General features: G+C 45.8%; 1 protein-coding gene across 1 annotated transcript in view; it reads left to right on the forward strand.

Moving 5' to 3' along the window:
• ATP8B1 (ATPase phospholipid transporting 8B1) overlaps positions 1–26,845 on the forward strand; it is a 104,345-nt gene that overhangs the window by 51,004 nt on the left and 26,496 nt on the right. Inside the window, exons 2-12 of the mRNA XM_058676780.1 lie at positions 4,140–4,342; positions 14,781–14,878; positions 16,916–17,029; positions 18,312–18,410; positions 18,522–18,583; positions 20,429–20,501; positions 20,640–20,710; positions 22,664–22,746; positions 22,866–23,024; positions 23,199–23,287; positions 24,903–25,093. Coding sequence (XP_058532763.1) covers positions 4,162–4,342; positions 14,781–14,878; positions 16,916–17,029; positions 18,312–18,410; positions 18,522–18,583; positions 20,429–20,501; positions 20,640–20,710; positions 22,664–22,746; positions 22,866–23,024; positions 23,199–23,287; positions 24,903–25,093 — 1,220 coding nt within the window. The 5' untranslated portion in view covers positions 4,140–4,161. The remainder of the gene's footprint in view (positions 1–4,139; positions 4,343–14,780; positions 14,879–16,915; positions 17,030–18,311; positions 18,411–18,521; positions 18,584–20,428; positions 20,502–20,639; positions 20,711–22,663; positions 22,747–22,865; positions 23,025–23,198; positions 23,288–24,902; positions 25,094–26,845) is intronic.

Here is a 26,845-nt window from a genome sequence, read left to right on the forward strand (position 1 = left end):
ATTGCCTCCTCTGTGGCAGATATAGTGCTGTTGGGGTTAAAGAAAAGGCAGATCATCTCTTTTAGCACCTGCTGCATAGCCTGGGGGAGTTTTGTGTGGAGGGGAAACCTTAGGTGATGGAATTTGGATGGTCTTGAAGGAGTCCTCCACCTCGGATGACTTAGGAACTCAGCAGTTCCCGTTTTCCCTCCTTGTGGCCCAGACACTTCATCCTCTCTCCAGTAGCTTTCTGATTCGGCTCCTGTGCGGTAGGCATGAAGTGTGGGGAGATTACATAGAACTCTGCTGTAAGGCAGCTCACGAACCCTCCAGTGCTCTGCGGAGCATCTGTTTGCTTGTTCTCCAGCGCTTCAAGCGTCGACCATGTGGTAGGCATGAAGTAATCACAGACCTGTGATTCTAGTGAGAGGCTGATGAAAAGTGAATCAAGTAAGTGAGTATTTAGAAGTTATGCTAAGTGCTAGGAAGTAAGCAGAAATGAAGATTGGCAGGCCAGTGGTGGGAAAGAGGAGGACCAATGGCTGCTCCTGTATCAGGGGAAGGTATCGATAAAACTAGGATGGAGAGAATGAAAACAGCAGTCATGTGAGGGACCAGGGGGAGAACACGTGCAAAGGGCCTGAGGCAAGGAAGGCTTGCTTTGCTTGAGACACTGACAACAGGGCCAGGGAAACTGTGCAGCAGTCTGAAAAAAAAATCCTAGCTGCACCCTGGCTGTCCTGGGGAGGGGTGTGATAGGATAGGAAGTCCAGGTCCAGGCCTCTTGCAGGAAGCAGTGTGGTGGCCCCAGTGGGAGAGAAGTGGCTGGCGAAGGCTTGGAAGCTTGCTGGCAGGCAGACATGACAGGCCTTGCTGTGTCCCCAAACTGTCCTCCCCCTCTCTCCCTCCTTCTCTCTCTCCCTTTCTTTTTCCTTCCTTCCCTCACTCCTTCCCTCCCTCTCTCCCTCTTCCCCTCTCCCCCTCCCTCCTTCCTTATCTCCCTTCCTTTCTTTTTCCTTCCTTTCTTCCATCCTTTCCCTCCCTCCCTCCCTCCCTCTCTCTCTGCCTCCCTTCTTCCCTCTCTCCCCCCCAAAGGCCCAGAGCAGCCAGAGGCTGGGTCCAGGTCACAGTGGGAAGTCAGGAACTCAATCTAGCTCTCCCATGTGAGAGGGGCCCATTTTCTTGAGTCTTCACTGCACTCTCCCAGGGATGGATCAGCAGGAACTTAGGATCAGGATTCAGAGCTCAGTAGTCGGGTACTCCAACGTGGGCTCTCAGTGTCCAGCCAGCAGGCCCAGCACCTGCTCCTGCAGCCCGTCTTTGAAAGCTTGCTGATCTGCCTCTCTCAGTGACCTGGAGCTCCGACCCCAAGTGGCTCTGCTCTCAGGGCCTAGTGCAGGTCTTAGTGTCACACAGGTGTTTGCTGGGTGCTAGGTAGATGCACGCATGTCTGCAAAGCCTGGGCTCACACATTTCCAGGTGTTGGCCATATCTGCCTGCCATTGGGGTCACAGTGTATAGCTGGAAAGTTCCTTTTGTTGGAACTTCAAATAAGTCATTGCTTCCTGTTTTGTCTTTTGCTAGTCTAGACTGATAGAGTGAATTTATTTCTGCGTATGTTTGTATTATACACACACACACATTCCCAAAAATCTGAGGATACTCCCTTCCTGCTCAACTTGGGGCTTCCCATCTTGGTTCCCTGAGCCAGCATGGCAGGTCTGCCAGGTGGTGGTGGGGCATAGTGCCTTGTTGACTTTGGGTCACAATCCCTTAGGCTGTCAGCTGTGTTCCCGTGTGTATGTTTACCTCTCCTCTCAACCGTGAAAGGCTGGATGCGGTCTTGGCCTGGGAAGCCAGCATCCAGGCGCTTGGCATTTTGGAAGCAGTGATGACATGGTTCTGTAGAACGCACTTAATGCCAGTGACCTCAACAGGTAACAATAGTTTATAGGGTAAAGTGGATGTCATCTGTGTTTTATCATAATAGAGTGTTGATGGCGCATTCAGGTTTTTCAATGTTTTATCTGCCCCATAATACAGAAATTTGATTTTGGCTACTCACAGAGCTGGCTCTCTATCTCCTTATGTGTAAGCTGGGATAAGGCAAACAAGTTTGCCCTTCTCAAAACATAGCAGGTACGGAATACATGATTTAAAAGATATGTTTTTGTTCTCAAAATTTTCTGAAGAAATTTTGTCTTTAAGGATTTAGAAGCTTTTTTAAAAAGGGAATGTAGGAGAGCAAACGTTGGCTAAAGTGGTATCAGTGATCAATTTGTTCTGTTGCATAAGGTTTTAAAATTCATGCACGGAAAGGGTCTTCAAAAAGCTCATGGGAAAATGCATGTGATGAAACTGTGTATGTGACTTTTACTGTTTTCAGTAAAACTGGACCAAAATCCTCGTACAACTCTTTACAAGTTTCCCAAGTGTCCACTTCTGGATATAAAGATAATTGTAGAAGTCCAAGGAGCTACATTTGATCCAGAACATGCAAACGCTAATTAGTTCTAGTCAAAGAAAACTTTTGCGCAAAAGAAATAACACCAAAGTAGGACATAGAAGATTTCTCCTTGGAAAACAACTGTTTTTGCTGCACGATTTTATTTATTACTGTGCGGGTTATTGGATGTCCTTCATGACCCTTGACCTAGTGGTGAGGGAGTCATTGAGGAGCTGACGCCCATGAAGGATATAGTGGGGCCTGGCGTGCAGCTCACAAAAAATTAATGTGAACAACTTATTGACAATGCCAAGTGCATAGCCTTCTAAAGCTTGCGTAAATAACACTAGGCTGCGTGTCTCTCCTCGTAAGCTGAGGGATTTAGGTTAATATTTTCCTGATACAAATATAACTAAAGGTCGTTCTTGTCCCTTGTGTGGGGTCACTTTGTATAGCAGTAAACACACAAGGAAACTAGAGAGAGAGCTGGCCGTGCTAGAGCGACAGAGAAGCCAGGAGGTATTGCCAGGAAGTCATTAATAAGATTGAAGATTTTAAGATGTCACAGAATAAAGGCTCAAAACATTCACATGAGCATACACAGCTTTTCGTTTGTTTAAAAGGCAGCGTGATAGAAAAAGAGACATTTTCCAGCTGCTGGTTCCCTCCTCAAATGGGCACAAGGGCCAGGAGCCAGGAACTCCATGTGGTCTCCCACATGGGTCACAGGGACCCAAACTCTTGTTCTGCCTTCCACTGCCTTCCCATACAGTGGGGAGTGAAATCAGAAGTAAAACATCTGGGATTTGAACTGGTGCTCCAAAATGGGAATGCCAATATTGCAAGTGGTGTCTTAACCCACTATGCCATAACACTGGCCCCAGAAATCAGATCTCTTTACAAGGGTGGTTCCAACTTCATCAGTAATCCATGCTATGAAGGTAAGTTCTATTAAATATAAAAGGCAAATGCATGGCCCTGGCAGTGTGGCCTAGCCTAGTGGTTAAAGTCCTCACCTTGAACGCACCAGGATCCCATATGGGCGCCAGTTCTAATCCCGGCAGCTCCACTTCCCATCCAGCTCCCTGCTTGTGGCCTGGGAAAGCAGTCGAGGACAGTCCAATGCTTTGGGATACTGCACCTGTGTGGGAGACCTGGAGGAGGTTCCTGGCTCCTGGCTTCTGGCTCCTGGCTCCGGATCAGCACAGCACCGTCTGTTGCGGTCACTTGGGGAGTGAATCATCGGATGGAAGATCTTCTTCTCTGTCTCTCCTCCTCTCTGTATATCTGACTTTGTAATAAAAATAAATAAAATCTTTAAAAAAATTTAAAAAGGCAAATGCATGTGTGTTATAAGTTTGTTTTATCAAAGAGGACTTAGCCTTCCTTTGTGTGCCATAACTGGAAATTTTGTAGTCCTATTTCATCTTATTTTGATGGGAGCTGCTTATGATCCTCTAAATTTATCTCCCTGGGAAGAATTCTGACGATTTGAAGTATTAGAATAGTTTGCATACCCACAAAGATTGGAAGCTGCATATTTTTTCCTCACCAAAGCATTCAATCAGGAACACTCTTGTTCTTGTTCGCATGCTAAGTTGAACTTGAGGATCATTATGCAGAACTGTGTGTTAGTAAGGTACTGTGCTGCAAGTAGGACTGAAGCCAGAGCCAGAGCCATAATTCCCTCTGATGGGCTTTTCTTTGCCAACAGGTGCTTCCATTTTGCCAGCAGAATGAGTACAGAAAGGGATTCAGAAACAACATTTGAGGAGGATTCACAGCCCAATGATGAAGTGGTTCCCTACAGCGACGATGAAACAGAGGATGAACTTGAAGACCACGGGCCTGCCCTTGAGCCAGAACAGAATCGAATCAACAAAGAAGCTGAGGAAATACGGGACACGATCAAAAAAGGTGATGGAGCTGGGGCCTGATTCCCAGGGCGTGTTTGACAGTCCCAGATTGGGTGGCGGTGGCAGGTGCTAAGGGTGGAACATTTGTGCTGTCTAGGAGTGTGTCGTCCTTCCTTCTTAGCCCTGGGGCTGAGAACAGAGGGAGGACTGACAAGTTCTGTGGAGAGAATGGAAGGTCATGGTTGATGTGCATAGCTTTGAGATGGAGTTGTATATGAAAGAATTTGCTGTTTGCTGCACCCAGAATTTAATACACATGCATATCAATCTTTGCACGTAAATTACATGTGTTGTTAAACTGTTGCTGTAAGTGGTAAAAGCAAGGACCAGTAAATAGATGTATCAACTCATTAATGCATTGAGAAAGTGTCCCTGTGTGTGTAGCAGCAGTGCACAGTGGCATGCTCATGGTGACTTCCTGGGATCACTGCTATGTTGAGCTCAGAGGAATGGACTTGACCTTGTCAACACAGAGCTGCCACTTTTCCAAACTTAGCTCTTTTCCATTCACTGCCAGGGCATGGGTACACTCAGACTGAGCAGCTTCTCATTGTTATGCCAGGGACCTGGTCTTTTGATGAGTAGAGCCACACCTGGCCTGGCCAAGACTGTACCTTCTTGGCCTCTAGGACATTAGCTTCTGGCGCTTGGTATACTTTGAAGGGGCCTTGAGGCTGCCATATATTTGCACCTGTGAGTGCAGCATGGTGTTGGCTGTCCAGCACGAGTGGTTGATGGTATCTGCTTGCCACAGGGGCCAGAGAGGCCTGCTCTGCAGCCACCTGTCCCCTCCGCTCCCCCAGCCCTGCAGCACTTTGGAGGGACGCACATGCAGCAGGGGTGTGCACACCTTTCCTCTGAGGGCCTAGCAGCCAGCACACTGTGCTGCGAGCCTGAGGGCTCTGTTTATGACAGCTCAGTCCTCTGGCAGGAGAACCCCAGGTTCCTTCTGGTTTCCCCAAATCTGTCAGGAATGTTTGGTCCTTGCCGATTTTCTAGAAGCCCCTGCCAGCCCACAGGCTCCTTCCTGCTTCTAGGTTTTCCTTGTGGGTTCTGCCTCCTGATGGAGCTGATTGGTTATTATTATTTTTTACCTGTAGAAGAGACATGAAGCCACAAAGTCCTGTCTAAAGTGAGTCTTCTGAAGTTCCCACGTGGGAGACTGGATGTAACAGACCAGGGCCTGTGGGGCTGCAGAATGCAGGCAGGCAGGGACTCCCTGTGTTCTCCAGCTGCGCACTGCCAATGCAGAGCTGCTTTAGACCCCAGTGTGGGTTTGTACATGCCATTGTAAACAAGGAAGACTTTTCTGCCCCACAGCAGAAGTTACTAAAATCAGGATCACTGAGCAAAATTAAAAGGAATCATGGAGACACTTGCATCCTACATTGGAGTACCCACATTCAGTCCTTGGCTCTGGCTCCTGACTCCAGCCACTGTGTACCCTGGGAGGCTGTGGTGACGCCTCAAGCTTTGGGGTTCCTGCTACCTACATGGGAAACTGAAAATGTTCTTGGCTCCCAGTTGTGGCCCCAGGCCTTGTGGGCATTTGGGATGTGAACTGGCACATAGAAGCACAGTCATTCCCCCTTCTCTCTCTGGCTCTCAAATAATGCAAAAAATGGAAACACCACCAGTTGGAATGGAATGGTGGCCTCTGTCATAACAAGTCCAGACTGGCCCTTGCTGGACGGGGAACGAAGCTGCAGTCGCCTGACAAGTCGGTGAAGGAGTAGGAGTCAACTGCCCAGAAACCCAGTGGATTTCTTCCTCATTCCTCCCCAGTGGCATGGCTGGGCTTCTATCGCACTCTTGGAATCTCTCCTGTGTGCAGATATTCAATGAGCTGGCATGAGGACTGGCTCCACGAGGTGAAGGGTAAACTTTGCTGTTGGTGCTCAGTGCCATGCGATCAGGTGCAGCACAGGTCATTGTGAAGGGCCTGGGGCCGGGTGCCCTCAGAAAAGCCAGCCAAGCACACAGTGGCGGAACCTCTCACCTCTACCTCTCACCTCTGTGTTTTTCCAGCTCTGCTGGCACCTGCTGGCACCTGCTGGCCTGCAGAGCCTTTTCCTGGGCCTTCCATGTGCAAGCTTTGCCTGTGCCTTTCCACCCGTCATGGGCATCAAGGAAGTTCAGCTGTGATCTCGATCTTAGCTCTTTCTGGTCTTATTTCCAAGGGTAGTTTCTATGCCTAGGGGAATTGGATGATTCTGCTTTCTTTAAACTCATATCAAATAACTTTGCCTGTGACTTGCTACAGAAGTTGTTATTTTAGCCCCACTGCACATGCCCAGCATAGGAGGACACACAGTAATCCCAGGACCTCTCCTCCCATTTCACTTTTTCCCTGTGTGCCCCACAACCAATCACTTCTCTTCTTCCCCTCTTCCCTCCCTCCATTTCTCTTCTCCATCTCTCTCTCTCTCTCTCTCTCTCTTTTTTTTTTTTTTTGGTAAAGATTTACTTACTTATTTAATGGCAGATTCATAGAGAGCAAAGATCTTCCAGCCAGTCGTTCATGCCCCAAGTAGCCACAACAGCTGGAGCTGTGCCAATCCAAAACCAGGAGATTCTTTCAGGTCTCCCACATGGGTGCAGGGTTGCAAAGCCATCATCTACTGCTTTCACAAGCCACAAACAAGGAGCTGGAGAGGAAGTGGAATAGCCAGGACATGAACAGGTGCTTATATGGGAACCCAGCGCTCGCAGCTGAGCTGCTGCACCAGGCCCTTCTCTATTCCTCTTATCTAACTTGCTTTTGCTATTCCAGCTTGGGCATTTTCCTAGTGAAGGTCAATGTCACCTAACTGCTTTTATTTAATGCCATCATCTGTCTTTCTTGACAGTGGGATTCATGATAATTTCCCCCAAAGAATTCAGATGTTGAGGACACTGGAGTATGAGTCACCAGGGAAGTACCATCAGGCTGAGCAATGCCAGGGCCAGCACTGTCTCCACAGCCACTCCCGAGAGCGTGAAGGCTGCAGGTCGTGCAGGAGCAGCCAGCAACACAGTGTTAAAACATTGCCTTCCTTTTACAAGAAAAGGAAACTGCCGTGGCCAGCTGAGCTTTCTTGTGGAACAAGTATTTGTTGAGACCCATTGAAAGTGCTTCTCAGCTGAAGGGCCTGTGTCGTGGGCTGTGAGGAGGAAGGACAAGTACCAACATGCTGTTAGCATGCAGTGTGGAGGCTGAGATAAGCACACGGCTCTCGCTGGAGTCCCTTCCCTCCTTTGTTGACTGTGAGCAAAGCTCCGTGGATGCTAGGGGTGAACACGCCAGCTTCTGGATGAACTCATGAGAGCAGCACTTCCAAGAGTGCATGCTGGGAGACACGAGTCTGGCCAGAGGCTTCAGGATCCTTATGCCCCACTCCTACCTGTTCCAGAGCTTAAACATATGCTTTAGCATGCAAAGTTCCAGGGGGGCTTGTGCTGTTTAGATGTGGTTGCACTTGGTTCAGCTGGAGGCTGCAAAGGTCTCAGTCCTCTGAAAGGCCTGTGATGTTGCTGGTGTCCCCAGCTGAATGCTTTGGGCAGTTCTGGGTCAGTTAGGGCCAGCTGAGAGAGACAGTTCTAGGGAGGACAGACAGGATCTTGGGAGTGTTTCTGGATTGGTGTGCGTTGGCACATGCTCCTAAGTCCGAGGGTAGAATGAGACCAGTTTCCTTCTCTGTAGGTGTTCCCATCTTCCAGCTCTGGCTCTTACATCACTCACAGCTTCCTGTGCTATGCCATGCTCCACCTCTCCTAGTTTGCTGTCACAGCCACGCTTCTGAAAACCCGTTCTGGACCATCACAGTCTCTCCCTCCACTGGGGACCCCCTGGTCTTGCAGATGAGGCTTTCTTAAAGGTTAGCAAGAATTCTAATGTTGTCAGTATTGTAAGTGGCCACCATCCTATATGAATGCCAGCTCCAGTCCCAGCTGCTCTATTTCCAATCTAGCTCCCTGCTAATCATACCTGTGAATGCAGCGGATGATGGCCCAAATGCCTGGGCCCCTGCCACCCACATGGGAGACCTGGATGAAGCTCCTGACTTCAGCCCAAGTCCCACCGGGCTCTGTGGCCATTTGGGGAGTGAACCAGCATATGAAGGTCTCACTCTTCTCTGTCTCTCCCTCTCTTTGTAACTGTGACTTTAAAATAAATCTTAAAAAAAGAATAAACTAGCTACTGCCAATCATGATAACAATAAATGTAAATTTAAAACTAAAGAACCCAAGTGCCAAGTCCCGGGAGCCTTTGATCACGCAGCATCTTCCTTTCTGTTTGCTCTGAGTACCTGAGCTTTCAAATAGCCCTTCCTTCAGGAAACTCATTGAGCTGCCCTGTTGGCCCCTCTCCTAGCCACTCTCCCTCCTTCATGGCTGCTTTCTTTCCTCCCGCACCCAGCAGGGTCCCATTACCATTCCTGCTCTGATTTCTGTCTGCAGACACCGCTGTGACATGTCCCCCGCTCCTTCCACCTGTGTCCGGACTACACTTGCACGATGATGAAAAGCAAGGATCTCGGGCTTTCACTCTAGGGGTCTGAGTCCTCACTTCATCAGTTTTCAGCTGGCTGAGTTTGAGAAAGCGACTTCCTCCCTCTAAGCCTCCACATCCTCTTCAGCAAAATGGGTATAACATTGATACCAACTTCATGGGCAGTTGTGAGGGTTCAATCAGAAAACAGATGTGAAAACTGTGGCAGTTTGGGGCCTCAGTGCATCCTCAGTGTGTCACAGCTGTTTTTGCTTCACACTTGCTAGTCCTCCCTTAAGTCTTTCACATCAAACCGAAGGATCCTGCGCCCATCCCACATTCTCTCATTCATCCGTGATCCTCCAACTGTCACCCAGGGTAGATGCCTGGGGTTGCTTGTTTCTCATTGATTATTCTCTCTTGTCCCGTATCCAGCCAGCCAGCCAGCCTGTCACTACTCTTGAATCTTTGCTTCTATCCTTGTTTCTAAGACCATAGTTCTTATGACTGAGTGTAGATATGGGTCAGGTCCGTGACTACACAGATTCTCATCTTTTCTGGTAATTGCTGTTCTTAATTTATTCCCAACATCCCACTGCCTTTAGAATTATTTATGTTTTATAAATATAGAAAACATAAATAGTGTAGTGGCCATAAGAAAAGCAGGCAACTGACATATTTCCTTTATGGGTAAACAGATAGAAGGAAGGAATGGAATGATGTATTTTGAAGAGGTAGTGCATACAACTGAATCTGATTATAAAAGGTTTCCGAGTAATCATGGGGACTCTTTCCTGCCTCATCCTGTGGCAGCACTGATCTGTCTGAATCAGACCTTAGTGGGGGCCTAGGCAGGCTAGAGGGTCTTGTATTGCTTGGTTGCAATCAGGTTTTTGAGGTCAAGTAACAGCACCCTCATGGGCAAGCTGTGGATGAAGACACCTGATTGATTTGCCCAGGCTCCTGAAGGTGTCATCCCAAGGTGTAACATCAAGAGACAGGGGTCATTTCTGGGAACCCCCTCTGAGGTCACATCTACTGTTTGAGACATCCAGATCAGTGTGGGTCGGAGAGACTGGCATTGTGGCACAGCAGGTAGAGCCACTATCTGTGACACCAGCATCCTATATGGGCACCAATTTGAGACCCAGCTGCTCCACTTCTAAACCATTTCCCTGCTAATGGATTGTGAAAAGCAGCGGAAGATGGTTCAAGTGCTCTGGCCCTTGCTACCCAAGTGGGAGACCTGGATGAACCTCCTGGCTTCAGCCTAGCCCAGCCCTGGCCATTGTGACTATCTGAGGAGTGAACAAGTGGATGGATAAACTCCTCCTTCTGCCTCTGTGACTCTTTCAAATAAACAAATTAAAAAAAAAAAAAAAAAAAAAGCTGGTGGTGGGTGTGTGGTATAGTATCAGATAGAGTGACCACCACTGGCTGGGACTTAACAAACAGGCAAATTTCAAAATCCACAGGGTAGGGATAAAGAAAGGGTGGGAAAAATGCACTGTACTCAACTCCAAACAGGGTTCCTTCTCAGGTGGATTTTTATGCCTGAGCACTGGCCTTTTTCTCTTCCTGGAACCTTATCTGTGTTCATATCAGCATCCCTGAAGCATTGTGGGTGGGGTTCTGACACTAGGAGCTGCAAGTCATCTGCAAGCGCCAACAAACCAACAAATGCACATGCATTCGCAAATGGCCAGAAAATAGAACGGACTGAAGCTGACCCTGTAACATGTCATATGTACCCGCTTTTCTTTAATCTCCTTGTGTGATTATTACAGTGCTGATGAGTGAGTTTATGGATCTATTTTAATTTTTCCTTTAGATAAAATTGATGCTTGAGCTGGAAGGCTGCTAGGAACATTTCCACTTGGAATAACTGAATAGTTATGATTGCCTGACGAATAGCCGCCAAATGGTACAAGACAAAGTGTTCAGTGATGCTACTATGGTTCTTAAAAGGGAATCAGCTTGGGATGGGCAGTCAGTCCAGTGGCCAAGAAGTGACATGGGACACCTGCATTCCGTATCAGCATGCCTGGCTATAGTCCCAGCACACTCCTGATTCCAGCTTCTTACTAATGCATTCCTGAAGGCAGCAGATGATGGCTTAAGTACATGAGCTCCTGTCACACACGTGCGACACTTGGTCTGAGTTCTGGTTCCTGACTTTGGCCTGGCCCGGCCCAGGCTGTTGTGGGTATTTGTGAAATGAATCAGTGTGTGGGACATTTATATTCATTCATTCATCCTCTTTCTACTTTTGAATGAATGAGTACTTGAATGAGTACTTTAAAGAGTAATCATGCTTTTCATTTGCATCCTTCAGTAGTCTAAACTTGCTCTGCTGGTGATGTTTCCTATGAAGTACAAGTCTAGAAAATGAGTCAGAATGTCTCCAACAGTATGAAATCTTTATAATGATCCAGGATGGATCATTTTACAACTGCTTAATTGTAAATGGTTTTTTAATGCACTTTTAATGTATTACAAACCAGCATGGTGGCTTTGTGCTGTTTGTTTTCCATCTTTTCCAGTTTGGGAGGAAGGATTCAGCAGAGCCGTGTGTCACTGGATGAAGGGGTGTTCATCCAACAACCAGTGTGCTGAGAACCAACCAAAGACACTTCCTTAGTTATCTTGCAAGTTTACAGCAACCCTTTCCTGAGTGCTCACATATGCCTCCCTGTTAGGAGACCGAGCAGCAGAGCTCAGGGCTGAGCCAGAGGTGGCAAAATGGATGCTATTCTCAAGAGCAGCTCCTGGGTCAGTTTTGCTACCAGAGGCATTTTCAGGGTGGTTTAGAACTTCAAGCTCCCAAAACAGCCTCATCTGAACAAAGAAGTGGGCAGAGGCTGTTGGGCTCAAAGCTCAGCTTGTCAAAGTTTTGGTTCTGATTCTCCTGTTACTGGTCAAGGTGCTAATCTTCCCCATGCCTTACTTTCCTTGGCTGTGCAACAGGGAGCCTCACTAGTTGGCATGACACTTGGAAATAGTGCCACACACACATTAACTATAGAGCTGCACAAGCCAGGAGTGGGTAGGCTCATCATCTCCCCTGTGGCTGCAGCATGGCTGCTGGCTTAGTTATTGCTGTGCTGGAAAGTTCAGTGATCTGCATTTCCAGGAGATGCTGGCTTCCAACTATATATCATCCTTTAAGGGGGGAAGAAATAGCCCCAGAGATAAACCACATCTCACTGTTTATGAGTTTCACTTTTCCTGTTCACCCCTAAGGCACTGGGAGGGGACACTGTGTGCAGAAAACTGGCAGAACTAGGAAGGGATGTAAGGACAAGCCTTGCTTGCCCCTACCTCTCCAAAAACCATTCTGGACTGGGCATTCATGGCCACTGCGCGCAGTAATAGCATTGACTGACGTGATGGATACATAAAGTCAGTGGCAGGCAAGAGAGAGCTGATTTCCACCTGCCTTGAAGGATCTATTCATTTAGATAAACCTCCAAGTACAAGTGTGTTTGAGCCAATTGTCATCATCATCCAAGAGGGTGGGAGGCTATGGAGTTTGATAGCTATGCAGGAGAAAACAAAGATGGGTGATGGGGTGAAAGACAGACCACAATTGACTATAGAGAATCAGTACTTCCCTGGATGGGGTTTAGCCAAGACCACTGTCCTGGAACGAGATGGAAGCTGTGGATGCTCCCTCTTGCTAGCTCTGGCCTAGATGCAGAGCAAGTCTGTAGGTGCTCAGTGCAGAGCCCTGTCAGTATCAATCAATGTGATGAAATACAGAGGCAGCTCACTATAAAGAGGAAAAGGCTCCAAGTCCAAGATCCAGTGGGGAAGGTGGGGGAGGAGTAGCTGGACCTCCAGGGAGATGGCAGATGGTGGCACACAGTGTTTAGAAGAGGTTACATCATCAAATAGGAGTCAGAGTGCCAGGCTGGTATCCCACAATACTCCCCAAGGGCAGCACCTCCAATGACTTAAGGACCCCCACACACCTCCTAACAGTTCCACCACCTCCCAGGAATGAGACACTATTGGAGACCCAACCTTCGATCACAGACTTTGGGGAACACCTAAAGCCAATATTCCAACCACAGTCTGTGGTGCCTTAGGTGCCCACTTCTAAGGAGAGCATGCCACGGCCCTGTAGGCACCAATGTCTAACCCCATCCAGACGCGGTTACCATACACAACTGAGTCTGGAAGGAGAGAGGCCACTAGTCATCAAGCTGTTTTCCTGATTAGCTGCGAGCTGTGAGCATGCTGAGCTTGGCTGGGCCACCAGCACAGCAGTCACAGGTCTACAGCAGCCTCAGAGCTAACCAGGTTCTCTCTCCTGAAGCTTGCAAAAATCCATGACCATGAAAAACAGCAGCTATGCTTGAAGCTTGCCATTCGCTCTATTTTCTGCCCATAGCTCCATCTCCCTCTAGACACACAGAAAGACAGCTTTTACTATGGGGTGAATGTATTTATCTCAAGAGGCTTCATTCTGGGCTATCTCAGCCTGGGAGGTTCCAGTGGACATTCTAGCCTTTGTACAGACAGGGACAGTCCAGCACTGGGCTGCAGGAAGATGATGTCAAGTCAGCACCCAGGGACTGATAAGCACAAAGGTCACGAGTTTGGTCGGTTGTGGTGAGATGTCATTAGGCAGAGGTGTGCAGGGGGCAGCTACAGAGTTGGTAATTGTTTCTTTTTAAGATTTATTTATTTTTATTGAAAAGGCAGATATATAGAGAGGAGGAGAGACAGAAAGGAAGATCTTCCGTCCGATGATTCACTCCCCAAGCAGCCGCAATGGCTGGAGCTGAGCCAATCCAAAGTCAGGAGCCAGGAGCTTCTTCGGGGTCTCCCACATGGATGCAGGGCCCCAAGGCTTTAGACTGTCCTTGACTCCTCTCCCAGGCCACAAGCAGGAAGCTGGACGGGAAGCAGAGCCGCAGGGATTAGAACTGGCACCCATATGGGATCCCGGTGCATTCAAGGAAAGGACTTTAGCTGCTAGGCCACTGCACCAGGCCCAGAAATTGTTTTTATTGAACCAGGAGGTAACATCTTCCAATGACTGGAAAAAAAACACCCCAAGAAATATCAGATGAGAAGAGTTGTGGCTGGGAAGGAGTGGGGAGCAGTGATCTGTGAGACAACTGCTGGGTGGGAAAAGTTTCCGCATCAGTGGAAACCCTGTAGCTCTCCAAAGTTCTCTGGAGCTCTTATTGGTAGCTCACCAGGCTGAGTCCACACTAGGAGTGTGGATGTGGGGCCAAGTACTTGGAATGGATTTAAAACAGTGAGAAATTTGGTCATCAGGGTAAAGCAGAACCTGTAAATAATTCATCAGGGCCTCTAAGTGTCAAATCAGTTCACTGGTATTCTTGTACTTTGATTTATTCATTCACTGGCTGTTTCATACAATATAAATTTTACTAACCACGTCAGTAAGACTGAAAAGATATTTGGCTTAATTCAGCTATGAGTTTCTGGAAGTCTGGAATTTTGATGGAGGAGGGAGGACATGTTTAGATGAGGATACCCTACTAGAATTCCAGTGTTGTATGCACAGTTGGTCAAGTTTCAGCATGGTTACTACTTTTTGAGCACCACAGAAACAAAGTAACATAGACTGGTGCAAGTCCGGGGTCAAATGTCCACAGGGTGGGGAGATACCTCCTAAGGGCTGAGAGGGAGGGATCTTTCCCAGCTGCTGTTCTTGGCTTGCAGATGACTTTCCATTCCCATCCTTCTATCTGTATGTCCGAACCTCCCCCTCTATCGGTCATCAGTCATGATACACTAGGATACCCTGAGATGACCCCCACACACACAGCTGCCCCTTTAATTATAGTCATCTGCAGTGACTGTGTTTCCAGACAGGGTCACACTCTGGGGTGAGAGGATCAGTCTGGGAAGCACAGAATTCATCTCCTAATAATTTGCTTATTTTCAACTTAAGAGCTTCAATTTTTTTTTCTTCCTTTTTGAAAAGATTGCACATGGCAGGTCAAAGCAAACGATCGACAGTTCCACGAACAACCTCAGTTTATGAACACTAAGTTCTTTTGTATCAAGGAGAGCAAATATGCGGTAAGTTGACTCTTGCATTATTTTTATTCAAACACGAGCCTTTCCCAGCTGCCACGTCACTTGCCAGCTTCATGCTGTGCCTCCTTTCCAGGTGCTCACTAGCCAGAAGCTCTCGGGGATCACTGCTAGTGCTTTAGAGCGATGTTTCTTTATGGAAGATTAACCATCCTCACGGTGGGTAGGGATGACTTTAGGCAGGATCTTGTACATTAGAATTTTCCCTGTGTGTTTGCAAAGCTTCACAGATGTGTTATGGAAGAATGAACAGTCATGACACAGAAGCCTTATCCCACTGAAATGCAACTGACAATAGGAAGTCCACGGTCATTGTACAAATATCTTCTTAGCTATATAAACAGAAACAAAAATAGCTTTTTTAAATGGCAGAGAAGATATAAAGCTATGATTACTATATCATAGTAATATATATTTCAGGAGACTCAATTCACATAAATATAGGAACCAACAAGTTAGGACAAGTTTTACAAATGAAATAATAACCTTCTCACAGCACAGTCTGAGAATGTGGCAAGAAAGCAATTCATTTTTATCTGAGCAACAATTCCTATTAAATATTCAGGGACCAGTATGAATGTCATGAATTACAAAACATAAGCCACGTTTGCTCATCATGTATCTTTGCAGTGATATAGAGCTGGATTTGGAATAGGCCAGGGGAATCTACTGCCAGAAAGCTGCTGTAAATGTATCACATTGTCCTGGTTAAATGCAAGTACAAACGAACCTGGATACAAACATTTAGCTATTTTCATAAATTGAATAGTTTTTTCTCATTCTTCCTAGTCTATGAAGGAGTTTTAGTACATGAGCATTGTTGCTTCCTTGAGTGTTTAATACAATTTACAGTAAAACTTGTTTTTCTTGTAACAAGAATTTTGTGAAAAACTTTTCTGTTGTGAATTAAATTAGCAGATACCCAAAAGTTGAGATTATTCATTTCCACTTTGGACAATTTTATAAATTTCACTTAAAATTTCAAAGCTATAAAGACGTTTATGTTACATTTTCAAAATAAAACTGTTATGTAGATTGGGGTTTTTTTTAAGCAGCTTTGGGTTTGAAAGTAATAAATGTGAAAATAATCTTGACAATGTCCCTAAAACCCCTGCCCTGCCTTGGCTGATTTTAGGACTCTTTTAGAAATTCTCAAACAAAAAAGAAGGCTTTTTACCTTTGAAATATGATAAAGACCTGCTAGTAGGGATGGATTTCTGTATTGTAAGTGTCTGTTTAGTCCCCTTGAGCTGCCAAACCAGACATAACTTAAAACAGCAGTTTACCCTGTCACAGTTCTGAGAGACAGAAACCTGAAATCAAGGTTATAGCAAGCAGGACTGGCACCTCCTGGGGGCTCTGAGGAAGCCTGTCCCATGCCTCTCCCCCAGCTTCTCATGGTGGCCTGCGGTCCTTGGCTTTACACACGTCACTCCCCCTACTGCCCTCCTCTTGACATGACTTCCCTCCTGCATGTGTCTGTGTCCACCTTGCCCTTCTCCAAGGACATTGGCCATTGGATTATGGTTCCCTGTAATCCAGGATGACTTCACCTGCATTCTATCTCCAAAGGCACTATTTCCCAACAAGATCTCATTTACGGTAAGGGGTTGAACCTATCTTTGGGAGGACATAGCTTGACTCCCAGCAGTGTTTTTCATTGTTCTTTACTTAGAAACTCTTATCCTTCATTAAGTAAAAGTGTTCCTTTCCCTATTTTGCCTACCATGTCAGCTAACTTTTGCCCCGTTTCCTAAGAGGTGCTAATGGATTGAGTCATGTGACAGCAGCAGCCATATAGTTCCAGTGTCCTACCTGATACTGTATCAGAGATGAAATACTCTAGTAGTTATTCTGAAGTCCGGCTGGAATGAAGAGTTTGAAAAGAAAGCTTAGCATCTTTCTGCCAAACAGATGCAGTCCCTGTGTAGGCCATGGGGAAGTGACTTTTGAAGATGTATGTGCATTGGCAGATGTGAGTGACCTCATTGAAGGACTTTTTTGATGTTTTTTTTCCAACAGAATAATGCAATCAAAACATATAAGTACAATGCATTGACCTTCCTACCAATGAATTTGCTTGAGCAGTTTAAGAGAGCAGCCAATTTCTATTTCCTCATCCTTCTTATCTTACAGGTAATGCCCTTTGATATCTTAAATCTGTTGTGTGTTATGATGGCTTTGCAACATTGAGGTTGTGGACCCAAATGATAACAGTAACCTGGGAGGTGTTTATACATAAAGAGCATGCCCCACATCTGGGACTTGGGGTGGGCGGGAAACCGGGTGGGGCTTCTCCCTCAATATCCCCCTTTACCTCAGATACACGATGAAAACAATATGGACATAACAGTGTTGCCCGCTTCCCTATACCCCTGAACCTTTTTTTTTTTTTAACCGTAATTAACTATGTAAAGATTGTCAACAACAATACAATAAAATAAATTTAAAATAATAATAAAGAGCAGGGTTCTGTACATGCACATGGGCAGCTCCGTCAGTGATACATGAACAGAGAAAGGAAGAAAATGGAAACAAATTCCACATCTCTGTTTTTCACTCCGTTTCATACTTGTACTGGTGGGAATATTGAAACTGATATTTCTAAACTGAGTGAGATTAAAATCTTCACTTTGTAAAATCTTTGGACCATACTTTAAATCAAATTTTCATTCCTAATTAGATGCCTAATTTTTATAGGAACATTGTTGGTTTTTGTTAATGTTCTGAGAAGCTGGTTTGACCTTAGAAAAGACCTATTTTTTTTGTAAATGTTTTCCTTATCTGGAAAGCATGACTTTTATCTGTGTAGGAACTGTTGGTCACAATCAGCATTCAGGGTCCATATGATGTACCTAACAGGCAGTTCAGAAAAGAAAACCCATCCCACTGCCAGATTCTTTACATCAAGCATAGAGTTTGGAGGATAGTCCCACCTTTGGGGATTCACTCCTTAAAGTCTATGAAAATGACACTATATGTGTCTGGGAGGGGAAGAATGATATTTATAGCAAGAAGACAATGGAGAGTAAACACTCAGCAACCCATGCAGAAATTAGGACCAGTAATTCTGACGCATGTACCCCACATCAGAGCATCAGGGTTCAATTCTGGTCTCTGCCTCCTGACTCCAGCTCCCTGCTAATGTAGATTCTGGGAGACAGCAGGAATGTCCCCATGTTGGATTCCTCCCAGCCATGTGTGGAGGTCATGTGGCAGTCTCAGGAGCCATTTTCCTCTGCTGGCCTCTGAGCCAGGTGGCCAGAAACTAGAGAGACAGTAGGAGGAGGTTGCCTGGGGTACTTACAGGCCTTTCCTTCAGCATCTTCAAGCTGTAGACTTGCTGGTGGATTAGACACATTAGCATTGATGAGTTTAAGTAAACAGTTGTGAACACATGCATTTTTCACTCTCCTAGGCAATTCCTCAAATCTCTACTCTGGCATGGTACACTACACTCTTACCCCTGCTTCTGGTACTGGGCATCACTGCGATCAAAGACCTGGTAGATGATGTGGTAAGGATTTCTTATGCCACTTCCAACTCCGGCTTGGAGCTTGATTTAGTTTGGCATCAACAGTTTACACATCAAGATGAATAAAGAGCATTCCTCCTCTCCTTTCTAAAGGCTCGCCATAAAATGGATAAGGAAATCAATAATCGGACATGTGAAGTCATTAAGGATAACAGGTACAATGCCTTCTTTAATTTGTAACTGAGGGACAAGGATACAGGCATATTGTAGAAATGGTAGAAAATACATTGTGAGACAACTGTTAGAAGTCTACCATTACATAAGCTTTTCATTACAAAGGGTCTCCTTCCAAAGTCAATGCCTCCTCTTGATGTTTTTGATGCTATAACCCAATTGGATGCTAGGTGTTTGCCAGCTTGGACTCTGTGTGATCAGCACATCTGGCATTGATACAACTCCCATCAGCCACTAATGTGTTGCTTCTATTCTACTGTTCTCAAACATACCCTCTCCAGAGCTTTGCTTTGGTCTGAAGTCCCCCTTAACTGCAGTTTTGATTTCCAAGGTATCAGTTACTTATGGTCAACTGTGGCCCTAAAATATTAAATGGAATTTTCCAGAATTAGTTCACACATTTTAAGTTGAGTGCCATTCTGAGTAGCAAGATGAACTTTCACCTTGTGTGTCCCCACCTCATGAGTCATGTGAGTCACCCCTTTTTATCCACATTTAGACACTACCCACATGTTAGTCATTTAGTGACCATCTGGGTTATCAGATCAACTGCCCTGGAATCAAAGTTCTTATGCTCAAGTCACAGTTTTATTCAAGAGTGGCCCCAATGCACACAGGTAATGAAACAGGCAATTCCTAGATGAGAAAGAGAAGCTGTAAAGGACTTCCATTAAATATTATTTCCCATAAACACAACAGCCAAGGTAGCACAAAAATGTATTTCAAGAACTGCATCATGTTATAGCTTTTTTGACAATGTATTGTTATAACAGTTCTTTTATTAGTATTGGCTATTAATAGTCTCTTGCTGTGCCCAATTTATAAATTTGGCTTTTTCAAAGGTATGTATGTATGGGACAGATCCAGTAAATACAAGGTACTATCCATGCTTCCAGACACTCACTGCGAGTCTTGGGACAATTCCCAGGGGGTCAGAGGACTACTCTAAGTCTTAACACTTCCCCCAATACTCCTGCTAAAGTGGCTTCCATATTCCCTACATTTTTTTAGAAGAATTTGTTATCTTTTTTTATTATGATATATATTTGTTAGAATTATTTGTGTGTGTGTCTCTTCTTCTGCCCTGGACTATAAACTTCTTCATAATGCTGCTTTCTACACGCAGGAAATGCTTCATAAATGTGTGTTAAGCTGTGAGCAAAAGTTTCAAGGCAGAACTGCATATCCAAGTGCTAAAAATGACTAACACTCAATTCAAACCCTTTTTCACTGTCAACACGAGGAAAATAACCTGATTTACAGTCCCACTTCCACTGCGTCTAATTCAAAAATAGATGGCACCAAGCTATAAATATCAATTTACATGGCTTTTTTCCCCCTTGAAAATGAATGACTTCTGTCCCAGAAGCTACTCTTTATGTCATTTAGAATCCATATGGTGATGGGACTCATAACCCGTTTGGTTTAGCCTCCCAGGTGGTTGACTACACTGGGAAAGAGTGATTTGAGTTGCCTTGAATTTGGGAGTAGGGGCCCATATCCCGTAAGACAGTAGCCCCAAGACTCAAATGGTGGGTCAGACCTTTCAGAGGTTGGCCATCAGCAGGACAGGGCCCGGAGAACTTTTTCAGGAATACTGGAAGAACAGATGGAAGAGTCCAACAGAATTGTCCCCATCACCCCAAGTAGCTATGATAAGCAGGTGTTGACTTGTCCATTTGTAAAGTAAGACACACAAAATCCTAATTTACCATTTGACAGATACTGAAATGCAAAATAACTAGAATTTCATTTGTTGGAAGAATAAGCCAAATCCCTGGGACTTGTGGGAAGCCAATCAACTATGACAATCTTTTAATATGCAGGTTCAAAGTTACCAAGTGGAAAGATATTCAAGTTGGAGACGTCATCCGTCTGAGAAAGAATGATTTTGTTCCCGTAAGTGAAGCAGCACTGCCTACCTCCTGCCACTGCCTCTGCCTGTTCTCCCTGCTGGCCCTGTGCCCGGCTCACCCCATGCCCAGCTAGCCCAGGGGTCTCCATATCAGTGGTGTGTTCTGGTTCTTTGTTACACAGGCTGATGTCCTACTGCTGTCCAGCTCTGAGCCCAACAGCCTCTGCTACGTGGAAACGGCGGCACTGGATGGGTGAGTGCATCTCAGCTGGCCCTGGGTCAAGATGGTCTTTGTAAGCACATTCTTGATGATGGAATCTGCTCACTCTGGACCCGAAGCCTGGAGGTTTGGGCTTACTTCTGCCACATGGAGGCTGCCTGGCAGCACCCCTGGTTTCACTCACCTCTTTTTCCCCCTTCTGCCATGGGGAGCTTTCCAGCCTGCCTTTCTCCAGTGCTCTGAGAAGGTGAAAGATCAAACAGGAGGGCACAGGCTGGAGCCCACTCCAAACCACTAGGCACAACTGTCTACTGTCTGTTTCATGGAAAAGAACAGATTTTTCAGGTCTTTGCCAGTGGGCAATTGTGAACAGTCTCTCTGTTGGCTTTAGTTACTATGCTACCCTAGATCCTTTTACATGTTAACCTAGGTAATCTTTTTTTTTTTTTAAAGATTTATTTATTTTATTACAAAGTCAGATATACAGAGAGGAGGAGAGACAGAAAGGAAGATCTTCCGTCCGATGATTCACTCCCCAAGTGAGCCGCAACGGGCCGGTGCACACTGATCCGAAACCAGGAACCTGGAACCTCTTCCGGGTCTCCCACGCGGGTGCAGTGTCCCAATGCATTGGGCCATCCTCGACTGCTTTCCCAGGCCACAAGCAGGGAGCTGGATGGGAAGTGGAGCTGCCAGGATTAGAACTGGCGCCCATATGGGATCCCGGGGCTTTCAAGGCAAGGACTTTAGCCGCTAGGCCACGCCGCCGGGCCCAAACCTAGGTAATCTTAACACTACTAATGAGCGAGTGTTGTCTGCACCTTGACATTACCCACGAGGAAGCTGGGCATGGAGAGATGCAGCTGCCCGAGGGCCTACAGTACGAGGTGATCAGGACCTTGCTCCCTGTGCTTGCTGCTCACTCGTTGCTTGGCAGGCAGCTGAAGCCACATGAGTAAAACTAGAGCCTTCCATTGGTCTCTAGGGCAGTCAGCTGACATCTTGATCTCCACTATAACATAGCTGTCCTTCCCATCATTCAGGCAGCCTCACTTTGCAGAGAGAGGAAATCCTAACATACCTAACAGGACAGAAGAGTGAAGTTAAGACCACCAGTAACTCCCTGGTGGATGGAACCACCCGAGTAGCTGTTTGTGAAGTCTGGCAAAGGCCACCCTTCTTGGGATCAGGTGTCCCTGCATGCCCACTGCATGTTCAGCCCAGGTGGCTGTGCTGAGCCAAACCTCAGGGCTGAGGCTGCCACTTCCTTCCTAAATGAAATGGCCTTTCATGATGTGTGAACCAGTCATTTGCAATGGAAAATAGTAAGCTTATGAGAGGCGAGGTAGAATTTCTGTAACAGGGATGTCTAAGAGCATCAGCAAAGAGTGAGTAAATAGTTGAAGGTGTGTTTCCATGTAAGCAGCTTGGTAGCTCAAGTGGGAGTAAAGCACAAATGACTGAGGAGGCCCCAGGAGCCCCTGGCCTTAATGATGGTGGATTCTTCTCCAGTTCAGGGGATAACCTCACCCAAACCTGTAATTCCCAGGTGAATAGAGTCTGAAAATAGAAAACACAAATTATTTATATTTTATTTTCAGACATGTCTAGTATTACTTTGTGTGATTTTCTGTATATTCCATTTTAAAAAGAACTTTACTGATTGGACAGTTAGAAAGATAGAGCTCTTCCATCTGCTGGTTCTTTCTCTCTCTGCCCTCAATGCCAGGGCTGAAGCCAAGAACCCAAAAGTCCACTCAGGTCTCCCCTGGGAGGCAGGAACCCAAGAACTTGGGCTGTCACTGCTGCCTTCCAGGCACATGAGCAGGCCAGACCAGATCAGACCAGAAGGCAGGATTCCATCCCAGGCACCCAGTATGGGTGTTCCAGTGGCAGCACAGTCCATGGTGCTGCAATGCCTGTTCCTGTGTGTCATCTTGAACTCCAAAATTTGTCCTTTTAAACTTTTATTTCATGTCTCTTTAGGGAAACCAATTTAAAGTTCAAAATGGCCCTTGAAATCACAGACCAGCATCTCCAAAGAGAAGATACACTGGCAAGGTTTGATGGTTGGTACCAAACACCTCTAACTTTGTTTTCAGTTGAAGTGGCTTGATCTGGTCCCCATTTGATGAAAGCCGGAAGGCTCCCAGGGGCTTCCTTAAAGGCATCATCTTTTTTTTCTAAGGTTTTATTGAATGTGAAGAGCCCAATAACCGATTGGATAAGTTCACGGGAACACTCTTCTGGAGGAACTCCAGCTTTCCTTTGGATGCTGATAAAATCCTGTTGCGTGGCTGCATCATCAGGAACACGGATGTCTGCCATGGATTAGTCATCTTTGCAGGTATTTTCAGAGCTCTGGGGAAGCTGAGGTGCCCCAAGCTTTAAGACTTAACGAAACAGGCTGCTTTTATGCCTTTTTTTTTTTTTTGGCACTGAAACCAGAGAGTGATTTTATTGATCTGCTGCCAAACTGATCATCTCAATTGTTATCACACTGAATTTTTTCCAATTTTAGGTGCTGACACCAAGATAATGAAGAATAGTGGGAAAACCAGATTTAAAAGAACTAAAATTGATTACCTGATGAACTACATGGTTTACACGGTATTTATTTTATTTTCCCTTTTGGAAGACAGACTAGACTGATATCTGTTGTTCTAATTTTATTGTATGCTTTTTTTTAATGTGAAAAAAGCCTCCTCTTTCATGGGATAGAAAAATACTCTGTAGAAATGAAACTCCACACAGGAGAATCACCCTGAGAAGGGAAGCGTCATTTGCAGGTGGCCCTGAGTGCTTTGATGACTGGACAGAGTGGCCTCCTGGGAAACCAGGAGCCCCTACCAGGGCAGTGGAACTGGACTCCTGATTAGATTGTTGTTAGTTTTCACTAAGGTTTATTCCCTTAAGTGATTATTTTTGCCCAATATGTGCTACATAAATCTGAAATACAGCAAGGCTAAATATAAAATATACCGGGGGTCCCCAAGAGCATCCCTGGGGTTCAGTGATTGAGTAGAAAGACCCAATAGGCTCAGCATGTGATCATCCTCACAGTAACAAGTTATTCCAGCCACAGGGTACAAAACAGAATCGGCAAAAGCAAGAGGAGACCAGACACAAGCTTCCAGTTCTCACCCAGGGGAGCTGCACCCGTGAGCAGCAGCTTCCCCAGTGACCAGCTGTGGCAGCCCATGTGAAATACTGTCTGCTGGGGAAGCTCATTAGAGACCCAGCTCATAGGAGTTTGCGCCGGGAGCTCGTCACACAGGCACCATCTGCTTGGCAAGTGCCAAAATTGCAGACCCCAGGAGAATGTAGGTGGTCTCTGCGTGCCACGTGTTCTTTGCACAAAGTGAGGCACAAATGAAAATAAGAAGTAAGGAGCCAGGAACCTCTGCTGAAATGTCAGTTCCCAGAGACTAGACAAGGACAGACCCTGCAAACAGGTCCCACAAGGAGAGGGGCGCCAGCCTCCTGTGTTTGCGCCCACACACAAGGCAGCCCGAATTTCCTGAAGTCTTCTCACTCCCTAACAAAAACTGTTTTGTCAAATATTTGGTTCAGTTTGAAGTCATAGAGCCTTAGGGAATTCTAATATTTATAATTTCTAAATTGTGTGTACACATTTAAATTTGTCCCTTGAATTTTATTTCCAAATAACAAATACCACTAGGAGAGCTGACTGCTTTTTATTCCTTCTTTAAGTATTTGCTCATAATTTTCACGACATAGTACTTATTCTGCTGCTTAAATCATCCTGTTTACAATGGCATGCAGTGCTTGTTGACACTGCAGCTTCATGAATAATTACCCAAACACAGGGGAAACTTTCTTCTTTCTGAAGTTATTTCCTTGCTTACATTTCTGTGAGCATCCCAATTTAGCATCCTTAAACATTGTTTCATATGAGGATAGGCTGTCTTCCCCAATAGCATGTTAATATACAGAGTAAAACTAGTTGGGAAAAACACCCTATCCTCTAAGAATTTGGTTTTAAGGTATTTCTTATTTAAGATTCTTCTCTTTCAAAAGATAATTTTGAGGCTAATACTTCACATTGTGTATGTGATGTAGACTCATACAGACTTTCAAAAGCATTTTTGAAGGTACTGTTTTTATCTTTTTACAGACTACTAAGTTATAAAATATTGAGTAAGGATATTAGCATCTATGAAATGCATGGGGTCAATACCTATGAGTGTCTCGTGTCTTCTAGATCTTTGTTGTTCTTATCCTGCTTTCTGCTGGTCTGGCTATTGGCCACGCTTATTGGGAAGCGCAAATCGGCAATTATTCCTGGTACCTGTACGATGGCGAAAATGCTACCCCCTCCTACCGCGGCTTCCTGAATTTCTGGGGCTACATCATTGTGCTGAACACCATGGTACCCATCTCCCTGTACGTCAGGTAAGGCTGCCCTGTCCCTCTGGCCTTTTGCTTCCAGAATGCAGTCTTTGTTACCAGCTTAGCACCTTCATTCCTAGCAATGATGTTTCCAGGGTTACCAGGTACAATTAGAAGATAACTTTCCTTTTAGAATTGAGGGTAACAGAAGGAAAGAAAATGGACATTGACTGTGTACCCTGTGCCAGGCACCATGCATCCTGACCTGTTTACTGATAAGGCTGCCGAAGCTCAGAGGTCAAAGGCTACTCCTGAGCTGAAGATGTAGACTGCCAAGGAAGAACTGAATTTTCCTATTCCAGAGCCTGCCTTCCCTCTTATATGAAGTTGCCTCGCTACCCACTGTCACACCCAACCTTGCTTGTAAAATCCCTCTTGGGCTTCCTGGAAGGGAAGTCCCGCCTGCCTTCCCTCTCTCAGTATGCCATGTTTCTCATCTCGATCTCAATCGCAGTTTCATGTCCCCTTGGTTGGTGACAAGTCTTCATTATTTATTTTGTCTTTCTTCCAAATCCATGTTTACTGTCACTGATCAGTCGTACTGCATACTCCTGGGTCAGGGAGGGAGGGCCAGTGCCTTGGGTTCCACTCGGCAGCCAGGATCAGTTTGTAGTCCTGGTAAGAGAACCCCAGAGATGTGGGCATGCGCGCACGCGCACGCACACACACACACACACACACACCTGTAATTAGGAGCATTTATTTAATTGTAATTTTATTAGATGTGCATTTGTCTTAATTTTATTATGGGTAGTTACTGCTGTTGTTCAGACAGAAAGGAAAGCCTGGGGATCTGTCACACAGCTCCCCTTCCAAAGCTGAAACAACCATTACCTTTGTTAAAGGAGTCATTTATTACACTGCTTACTTGGTTGAAAACTAACCATGTGTGTTACAAAAACAAGCTTTGTATAAAGTTTGGAGTTTTTAAAACACGTAGGACCAATGCAATTCCTTATTTCTCTTGGAAATACCCTTCTATTGTCTTTAAAAATACTATAAATTGACTTATATTTCTTCCTAGCTTTTTTTTTTAAATTATTCATTTTCATTTGATTAGGAAGGCAGACAGACAGATCTTCTGTCTACTGGTTCACTCCCTGAATGCCCCCAGTGGCCAGGGCTGGGCCAGGCTGGAGCCAGGATCCAGGAGCTCCATCCAGGCCTCCCATGTGAGTGGCAGGGGCCTCTGTACTTGAGCCATCCCCTGCTGCCTCCTTAAGTGTGCATTAGCAGGGAGCTGAACGGAATGTGGAGTGGCCAGGACTGGAACCAGGCACTCCAACATGGGATGTCTGGGCCTTCCAACCTGCGACTTAATCACTGGGCCAAGGGCTCACCCCTTGGATCTTCGGATTCTTTTAAATCCTGGGCCAGATGATGCTTTGTCTCTAAACCTATGGCGCATTTTCTGTCTCATCCAAACTCCCACAGGCCACATGGCCCAGGAGCCTGGTGTGCAGCTTTCCACCTGGAGCATACCTCTCACCTGTCCATCCCCTTCCTGGTCTCCTGTCGCCCCATCCCCCTCCAGCTGCCTCCTGCCACAGGACGTTCAAACCTGCTGTGTCACTGCCTGGCATGGTCTTTGCTTAGTACCCATTTGCTGCTCTCTCACTTCCTGCAGGCCTTGCTCAGAGGCCACCCGGTCCTCTGGCCACTACTGACCTGCTCTACCTGGTATCTCTGAACTGTCCCTTCTCTTCTCTCATCCCCACTCACCCTGCTCTGACTTCCTGCAAGAATTTTTATATC

This window comes from Ochotona princeps, chromosome 18, assembly GCF_030435755.1.
Source record: "Ochotona princeps isolate mOchPri1 chromosome 18, mOchPri1.hap1, whole genome shotgun sequence".
NCBI classification, from domain to species: Eukaryota; Metazoa; Chordata; class Mammalia; order Lagomorpha; family Ochotonidae; genus Ochotona; species Ochotona princeps.